The sequence below is a fragment of the Cydia splendana genome, chromosome 5 (assembly GCF_910591565.1).
Source record: "Cydia splendana chromosome 5, ilCydSple1.2, whole genome shotgun sequence".
NCBI classification, from domain to species: domain Eukaryota; kingdom Metazoa; phylum Arthropoda; class Insecta; order Lepidoptera; family Tortricidae; genus Cydia; species Cydia splendana.
The window spans coordinates 7,573,789-7,584,110 of record NC_085964.1 but is presented as its reverse complement, the minus strand read 5'-3'; the positions used below and the strand labels follow the sequence as shown (position 1 = coordinate 7,584,110).

Sequence of the window (10,322 nt, the reverse complement as noted above, 5' to 3'; positions counted from 1 at the left end):
CTAACCCACTTTTCAGGCAACAGTTTGTTTTCGTGGGGTCGCAGTTCTAACCTAACCTAACCCACTTTTCAGACAACAGTTCGTTTTCTTGGGGGACGCAGTTTTAACCTAACCTAATCCGCTTTTCTGGCAACAGTTTTCTTTTCGTTTGTTTAAATGAGCTAAAAATATGTATACATCCAAAATGCCAATAATATGTTCCCACCCAAAGTTACAATACAATAATAATGTTTTTTTTTTACGAATTATAAACGTAGGCAGAGCTTTTAGTTACGGCTCTGCGTTAATGAGTCAGTCAGTATTTAGGTGTTTTATGCATTGTTACTCGTAAATATAAATTAGACTTGGATTTTATACAATCTGACGCTTTCTTTAATTTTAACATTCGTCGAAAAACATTCTGCCAAATGTAGCTTATGACAGATGGGTTTTAGGTCATACAAGTTATACCAAATAGAAAGAATCTAAATATTACGTTTTCTTCGATGTAAATATTCGCCAAATCCTATTATGCTAAACAGATTATGAAAATCACATTTCGGACATTTAAACAAATGCAAAATAAAATTATTCGTATCAAAATTCGGCCATGATAGTAGTAGTCTATTTAAGATTCGGACTTGGAAACATTCGGGCTATTGCATATTATACAAACTGAAGCATTCTGCAAATTTAACATTCGTCGAAAAATATTTCTGCCAAATAGGTTATGCCAGATGCGTTTCGGGTCACGGAAGTTATGCCAAATAGACGGAACCCCTAGTACGAAGTACCATTTCGTAAGTTTCGGCACGGCCGAAAGGTTCGGCCGTTTTTTGGCCGAAACCGAAACTACAGCCGAAACATGATTTTTTGGCCGAAACTGGCCTAAACCGAAACCGAACCTTCGGTCGGACACTACAGAAAATGCGGGAATCTTGGATTCCGTAACACCGTAATTCCAGGCCACCGGGAGGTTGGGAGCCTATTTTAAATTCGACACCACTTAACATGTTCTCACTGCTGAGATCAAGAGTTATGTGTGACACATGACTAGAGAGAAAAGTCGTTTAACCTTGTGCCTTCAAGTCCCTCACTATGCTCATGATTCTAAATTATAATTGACTTTTGTAAGAATTAGGTACCTATATAAAGTATGCGGAACGTTGTGACTACTTGTGACCCTGTGTATAAAACAGGATATCCCAGGTTCGAATCCTGGTAATAGTGGCAGCCGTACGACCCCAATTTCATAGAAATACCGCAAATCGATGTACAGGGCCCGTAGCCAAATTACATTCGCTCCTTATCGATTCGATCTCTACGTTCCGGTTAGCCATTTGGCACACGTAGACACTAGAGGTCAAAAGCTAAATATTTTGTATGAGAAGAAAAAAAAATTTAAAACCTATCGTGTGTGGTATTATATGAAAGGGCTTTTCGAGGCGATTCTAAAAATATACCACATCATTACATTTCAGCCATTTTTTTTTATTAACACTAAAATAAAATTTAAAACACTAAAAAAATCATAATAATAATTAATCATAATTTAAAAAATATCGCGGAAATGTAATGATGTGGTATATTTTTAGAATCGCCTTAAAAAGCCCTTTCATATGATACTACACACGATAGGTTTCTGAAAAATATTTTTTTTCCCATATAAAAAAAAACAATGACTCAGCACCCCTCTCCTAAGGGAATTATTTTTAGGAACCGTTGGTCAAAAATTTTGTTTTGACCTCTAGTATGCGTGTGCCAAACGGCTAACCTGTATATCGTTTGCGGTTTTTTAAAGTGAACAGGTTAGAGTTTAGACTATAAGGGCATTTTTATTGAGGTATTCCACAAAAAGGTCTGCTTTGTCGGGGACATTGATGCTTATGGCAAACATATTAGAGTCTCTATATTATCGGCGTCTGAGCTTTACCAGAAGTTTAAAAACAAAACCGGCCAAGTGCGAGTCGGGCTCGCGCACGAGGAGTTCCGTACCATTACGCAAAAAACGGCAATTAAATCACGTTTGTTGTATGGATACTGCTTAGGTTGGAGACAGAAAGCGAAAAACTCGGTTTATCAATGAACAGGCAAAAAACCAAATTGATGATAGTAGACCGAACGTGAATGCTGCCGGATGTTCAGAACATACAAGGCATTGACACATTTGACACTGTAGACAACTTTATCTATTTGGGATCGACCATCAACAATGAAGGAAGCTGTGTCCCGGAGATCAAGCGTAGAATAGCCATGGCGAAAGACGCGATGACACGCCTTCAGAATATCTGAAAAAATCGGGGTATAAGCTATAAGACCAAAATTCGCTTAGTCAGAGCCTTAATAATGCCTATCTTTTTCTATGGAGTAGAGACGTGGAAAATCCGATCAAGAGAGAGGCAGAGAATAGATGCGTTCGAAATGTGGTGCTGGAGGCGAATGCTACGAATACCGTGGACGGCAAAACGCACAAATGTGTCTATTCTCTCACAACTTGGCATCAAGACTCGGCTGTCCACCATATGTCTGCAACGCATACTGTCATATTTCGGTCACATCATGCGAAGAGAGGGTAGCAATCTGGAAAAATTGGTCATTGTTGGCAATACCGAAGGCAAGAGAACACGAGGCCGATCGCCAACACGTTGGTCTGACCAAATAAAGGAAGCCACCGCCTCTTCCAAGCTACATCAAGTAGTGAGGGCTACTTTGGACCGCAACCGATGGAGACAGATTGTTTATTTGAGGGGTACCAGTAACCACGATCCTCAGTAATGGAGGACCGACCAGAGAGTTGTATGGGAGCCCCACTTAAATATTTATTTTATTTTGTTTTTAGGGTTCCGTACCCAAAAGGGGAAAAACGGGGGAACCTAATATTACGCACCGCCAGTGAAAAATAATGAATGCAAATAGCAATATTTGCAATGAGCTGTAACATGATTCCTCTGCTGTAGGTATATGCAGTAAAAATTACAGTGCATATTATGCACTGTAATTTTTACAGTGCATATACCTACATAAAATTAAAAAATTTCGTCGTCGCTGTGGACCAGATATACCTACCTAATCTACCTATACAAGAGCGGGTTTTTTCTTATTATTACAAGTATTTTCGCGGAGCCCCAACAGAGGCTTTGCGGAACCCTAGGGTTCCGCGGAACACACTTTGATAATGGCTGCTCTAATACTTAATTAATTTTAGAACTCTAATACTTAATTAATTTCAACTGAAATTAACTGTTATAAGTATTACCAAACTCAACAGCTTTGCTTGTCTTATTTCAAGGGCCACATATATACTTAGCATACGTAATAGGTACCTATTAACTATCAAATTTAATACCATGTACAATACTTAAATAATAACATAACTATGTACCAGGAATAAAGTTCAATTACGACTAGTAAATAGGTACTTACTAGTAAGTACTATTTAATACTATGTAATTGTTAAGAAGATAATGGTAATTTACCTATTGAATAGTATTGAACTATTGAATAATCAACATCTCATCGTTTACCGCTTCGAGCTCTTTATAAGAACAATAAGTATTGTTATCATTTATCAATTGCCCTATTCATATCTATTTATTGTATTCAGGAGGAGCTGATGGAGTGGAGCAAGCGGAGGCAGTGCGGCGTCGGCGCCGGCAAGGTGCGAGAGGGCAGGTCTGCCGGGGTCGCGGCGCGCGGCGGGGGCTCGTGCCGTTACGTGGAGCGTGCGCCCGCGCTGCCACGACGCCCCGCTTCACTCAGTTGCTTCGTGCGCGAAAGTCATTACATGCGTTACTATCGCATTCCCTTCACACGCGACGATCGAAAATAATCATCAAAATTAAAATCAGTGTGTACTGTTAATTCGATGTTTTAGTGTAGTGCTCGGGACTCCGCGAACTTAACCTTGTGTTCTGCGAGAAAGCGTGTGACGTCAGTACCGATCATATGTTGGACGCGGATGCAGTGATGGAATGTGGTGTGTTGTTGTGACGTGCGGTGGTGCAGTGTGGTCCCTTACCTGGACAGTAGCCGTGGCGTAGCCGCGGGTGTTCCACGGGAACCATGCGGAGAAAAAGATGAACCAGGATGACGAGAGCTTGGTAATATCACTTTCATATTCACTGTTTTGATTTGTTATTGTCTATGTACGATATGAGTTTACTTTCCCTGCTTGATTATGTAAAATCGGAACAGGATATAAGCACACAGATTACGAGAGCACCGGTGGAGATCGACTAGCGCCTTTTAATGCAGTAAGCAGTGAACAGTATTGGCTATTTTTAATGATGACTTTATCATTGATTTTACTGTGCGAATTAGCTAGACGCTGAAGGCCATTCCACATCCAAACGTTTACTTTAATATTTTATGCATCTTAGGTAACGCAAGCCTTCATAACGTGACGAGGTTCATAATATTTGTTACAAACTATTTACCTTCCATAACAAGGCAAGGCACAAGCAGATAAGTTGGTAACATATGGAAGGCGGAAAATTGGCATCTGATGCTATTGAAAGTTTCTAACTTTTAGCTGCTTGTGGGCATAATAAAATCGTGACTTAAATAATAGCCATGGGTGTTAAAATTGAATTAACATTGCAATATTTATGATATGATATATAATAGGTTTACTCGGCTAATTCCGAATGTCGAAAACTGTCGGATAATTCCGAAAAGAGACTTTTATTATGATGGAATTAAGGGTGATTTTCATCTGAATTTCGGAATTATCCGACAGTTTTCGACATTCGGAATTAGCCGAGTAAACCTTACTAAAATTAAGATTGAGTCAACACGTCTCCGGAGCACTGACCATAATTTTATGAGGTAGTGTGGGCAGCTCGTTCAAAAAATCCGTGAGTCATTGATATAAAACACCTCAGCGCGTGTATCGACGGTACAAGATAGATACATCATAATTGCAAATACATATGTTTTCGGCATTTTCGCCCAAACATATTCTGCTACTTTAATACTCCTGGTTGGTAAATAGTAGCAACGAGCAGCTATCGCTGGTTATATCAGAGTGTGGAAAGTGTCCGTGGGAGCGGGTGTTGCTTCACTAGCAGCAACACCAGGCGCTCCAGTTTCTGCCATTGTTGTTCACTTCAGATTAGTTTCTTTCAACATTTTCCTCATAATCGATCACACACTCCTTACATATACTAGTCTCGTGTAGAACGTAATCACAATTATAGGTAAGTATGTTGTTATAAAAATCACGGAAATTCATAAATATTTAATCTCCTGTACTGGATATCATTGGATACCTATCCAAGTACTACCTACCTAAACCTAGTACCTACTATAATACGATTTGACCCAAACAAAACAGATTATTGAAAGTTGCGAGGGTTTCAAGGCACGAGAGAAACAAACTGTACAAACAGTTTACTCAATTTCCCGGTAGATGTCGCTTTTTATTTCGGAAACTAGCTAATACCACAGAAGAAATAATAGTACTACCGTACAGAAAGGACACTTCCTACAAACCCGAAGTTTGACAGCGATTCAGGGTCGAATCGTGCTATCCCTTTCTAATATATAGCACTATCCCTTTCGGCTATTTAGGGTTGTCAAAATTCAAGTGATTATCTTATCTGTGGTCGTGCACGCACAAGGAAGTAAAGTGGTGCCAACCCTAATAATTGCTCGGAGCAATGCTGAGCCGAATGGAGCCATAAAGTTACTGTTTAATAATTAATAATAAATGCTGTTAAGCAATAATGTGTCAACCCACATTAATCTTTCAATAAGATGTCAACTCAAAAAATTTACACTTAAAGTTGACATTTTATTGCAAAATGGATGTGGGATGACTCATTTTTGCTAAACACCATCCAATTAATTGGGGTGATCGATTTAAGCTCTCCCTTCGAAACCAGAGTTCAAGATTGTACACAAACTTAGCTTTTGAACACCAACGCGAGGAAAATACTAACTGTAGGTAGGTAATATAAGTACCTAGGTATAAAACATTACGAAAACTGATATTCATGTGCTATGCCTCACCGAAACTTTTTTAAAAAGCAATGAAGTATCTATATATCAGATTGATGGTTACAAACCGGTTTCGTATTTTTGTAGAACCCGTAAAACGAGGGGTGGTGTATGCATTTACGTACAAAACTCTATAAATTGCATAAACCTTCAATGGATATCTGAAATGTCAGTAGAAATGCACGTTGAACTATGCGGTATATCAATACCTGACTTGGGTTTTACTATAGTAACTATATACAGAGTTCCTGGTAGTGACTTCAAATTGTTCATTGACAAACTTGAATGTCTCTTGTATAAATTAACTCTACGTAATCGAAATTTAAAGCAAAAGCTATTCATTGCAGGTGACTTTAACATAAATATATTGAATGATGACTCATCAACAAAAGATTTTAAGTCAACATTAAGTAAATTTAATATGTTTATAACAATATATGAACCTACCAGAATTACTAATCAAAGCCAAACGTGTATAGATAATATATTGACTAACCAACGACGATACGTCTCTAAGGTTATGAATATGGGGCTTTCTGATCATACTGGTCAAATTATCGAGATACCTACGAGTGCTAGTTTTCACGAAAAATTCTGGTTTATTCACACTAGAAAAATTGATGCCAACCTAGAAATTTTTATAAAGTATATGTCTCAAATCAATTTTTCCCATGTATATGAGGAAACAGACGTAAACTCTGCGTATGAGACATTTATAGATCTTTTCCAATTAGTATATAATCTCTGCATACCTCTTGAACGAGTTAAAAAAACATTTAAAAAGAAACCAAATTGGAAGACGCTAGGAATAATGAGATCAAGTAAAGTCAAACGCACAATGTATTTGCAAAATCAAAAAAAATCTAGAAATTCTAATATATCCAAATATAAGAGGTATTGCAAGGTTCTTAAGAAAGTTATTAGAAAATCAAAAATAATAGCAAACGATAAATACATACTTAGCAGTGCCAATAAAACTAAAGCTATGTGGGGGCTTATAAAACAGCATACCTCGTCCACAAATACCATTGCTCCTTCAATTGAGAAATTAACAATTGAATGTAAAACTATTAAGGAACCACAGCTAATAGCTGATACTTTTAATAGATTTTTCACTAGTCAGCAAACCCATTCCATGTCCAGTGTCCAGAACTACAAATTAATGACCGATAAGGTATGTAATAGTATGTATGTAGTGCCCGTTGATGCGTATGAAATATGTAAAATAGTAAGATCCTTAAAAAATAAAAAAAGCTCGGGATATGATGGTATACCCATGCAAATAATTAAATCATGTATTGACTACATAGTAGATCCCCTTGTGTATATTATTAATCTTATGCTAAGTACAGGTATATTTCCAAATTCCCTAAAAGTAGCACTAATAAAACCAATACATAAAAAAGGTGCTATGGATAACATAAATAATTATAGACCTATAGCCCTGTTGTCTAGCTTCTCTAAAATATTTGAAAAAGTAATTTATACGAGACTAGATAATTATCTGAGTTCTAAAAAAATTTTGAATCCTAACCAATTTGGTTTCCAAAAACTAAAATCTACTTCTCTGGCAATATTTAAAATGTTTAAGGGCATATGGGATAGAGTCAATGATAAGCAACCTTGTATATCTTTGCTTTTAGACATGTCTAAAGCTTTTGACTGCGTAGTACATGATATACTTTTGAAACAATTAGACAACATTGGTGTAAGAGGTAATGTTCTTAAATTATTTGAATCGTATTTAAATAACAGACAACAAGCTACAATGGTCACCAATTATTGCAAAGAACTCAAGACTATAGTTAATACTCTTTCGGCTTTTGAAACTACTAATTTAGGGGTACCTCAAGGTAGTGTTCTGGGGCCTCTTTTATTCTTAGTGTATGTTAACGAGTTTCCTAAAATTGTTGACGAGTTGTGCGTGTTGTTCGCGGATGATGCCACTATACTTTTTTCAGGGGATATACACAACATAACTCATATGGAACAAAATATTAATTCAACCCTTAAAAAAGTAATAGATTGGCTTCTCTCACTAAATCTCAAAGTCAACTTAAATAAAACTAAATATATCCAGTTTAGGAATTATAAAACAACTCCCATTGAATTAAATATTACAGAAGGGGGAACGACAATAGAAGAAGTTAGTAATATACGTTTCCTAGGAATTACTATTGATACTTTTCTTAACTGGAAAGAGCATATTGCTCGAATTAATAATTTAATTTCTAGTCAATGTTATGCTTTGTCAATTTTATCGGGCACTTGCTCCGAAATCATTGTTAGAAATTCTTACTATGGAAATGTTTTTCCACTGCTGACATACGGAATTATTTTTTGGGGAAATTCTGTAGATGTACAAAGTACTTTTCTTTTACAAAAGAGATGCGTACGTACTATATACCGTATGAATACCGAGGAATCACTTCGGAATGTATTTAAAGACAAACGGATACTCACTCTTACGGGTATTTATGTACTTGAACTATGTCTTTTCGTAAAGAATAATTTTGAATATTTCGCTAAAAAGTCTTCATTAAGAGACAATCTAAGAGAAAAGTACAAGTATAACCTAATATGTCCAAAGGCAAATAACACATTGTACTACAAAAGCGCCTTCTTTACTTCTATACGTGTATTTAATTCCCTACCTAACTATATTAAAATGTTAGATGATAACAAATTTAAATTCCAGCTAAAACGGTTTCTTACAGAAAATGTATTTTATAGTTTAAAAGAATTTTTCGTAGCGATGGAAACAGCGAGTGATATGTATTAATGATAAGATTAGATGTTATAATACTTATAATGTATATAGTTGTTAATTATTTTTAAGGCTTTAAATTGTACGCTCGAAACGAGCAACTGTTGATACCTTCTTATTGAACACCTTTATGTACCTACACAGTTTACAATAAATAAATTACTTACTTACTTACTTACTTACTTACTTAAAATAAATTAATGTTTTTTAATATTTATCATTCAAAATTAATTCCATCAGCCAGCATGAGCAAACATCTCAAAATTTGCATCAGATTACTTTACCACACATGTCGATAAAATGCAATCATCACTTTTTGAACTTTGAAGTAGGTACTAGGTGCAAACACAACACACAGGCCTATTCGGATTTCGAGATAATCACAAGATCTTGAAACGATTTAGAGATCAACTAGATCTACCTTAGATATCGACTAGATATGACTTGGATATCTAAGTCATAACTTGTCGAAATCGTTCAAGAGGACCTCCAGAATCGCGGAAACGTCAGATTTGACATATCTATCTTACAAATATCTTTAAATTATCCGTATCGTAACTTGTTGAAGTCTAGTAGAAATCTAATTCATTTTCCGAATCGAGCCGACAGCCTTTACGAACTGGTGTGGTGAAAACTAGAGTTACTTTGATTCATACATTTTAATGAACCATCTTAACTCTGTCCTAGAAAAATAGGGGGTTCTTTCCTTATAATTTTTGAAGTTGGTTGGTTTTCGGAAGCCGATTAAAAGACGTTGAATTGAAAACAGTTTCGAGGTATTAGTTAATTTAAAGGGAAATCAAAATGCGCCGCGCCGTTTTAAAGGTTCCGTCACACAGGCGCGTTTTCCGGGCGGCGCGTGAGCGTTTTATATGTAAAAGCGGCGCGCCCCGCTCACGCTCCGCCCGGAAAACGCGCCTGTGTGACGAAGCCTTAAATCTAGTCAAATACTACGGTTGTAAAATTACTTATCGTACTTACTTAAAAACAAATAAGTTTTTGGCAAAAAATTCATTTTTGGTAGAAGCTTTTATCGCTGACTGTACTTTTCTTACGTTACGACAGACAACTAATACTCATTGAGACAATTCTAAAAATCCCTAACACAATTAGGTTGCGTTGTTTTATCACAGAGTTCCTATGGCTACCTGCTGTCTCCATCATCAGATCAGTTCGACAGTACCGTATTATTGTATTGTCATCAGAACTACATATAGCTGCCAATTTTCATGACGCTACGATCCTTGGAAGATGGTTAAATTAATTACCTTAGATTCCATTACATTTACATAGTTAGTTACATACAGGTCGACATAATAAAAGCTTGAAATAAGTTTTTGGCAAAAATTTCATTTTTGGTACAAGCTTTTATCGCCGACTGTACTTTTTTTTTCCACAGGCAACGAATACTCATCGAGACAATTCTAAAAACCCCAAACACAATTAGGTTTTGTTGTTTTATCACAGAGTTTCTATGGCCACCTCCGGTCTCCATCATCAGATCAGCTTGATGACACCATAATATTGCATTGTCACCCGACTTACGTCTGTATGCAAAATTTCAGCTCAATCGGAA

At 36.5% G+C, this 10,322-nt stretch overlaps 1 protein-coding gene across 2 annotated transcripts in view; it reads left to right on the top strand.

Moving 5' to 3' along the window:
- Window positions 1–3,740: 3,740 nt before the first annotated feature.
- The window catches only part of LOC134790546 (ral guanine nucleotide dissociation stimulator), a 48,356-nt gene continuing 41,774 nt past the window's right edge, over window positions 3,741–10,322 (top strand). For both annotated transcript variants that reach the window (XM_063761377.1, XM_063761376.1), the window contains exon 1: window positions 3,741–4,079. In XM_063761377.1, the coding sequence (XP_063617447.1) occupies window positions 4,056–4,079 (24 nt within the window). In that variant the 5' untranslated portion in view covers window positions 3,741–4,055. The remainder of the gene's footprint in view (window positions 4,080–10,322) is intronic.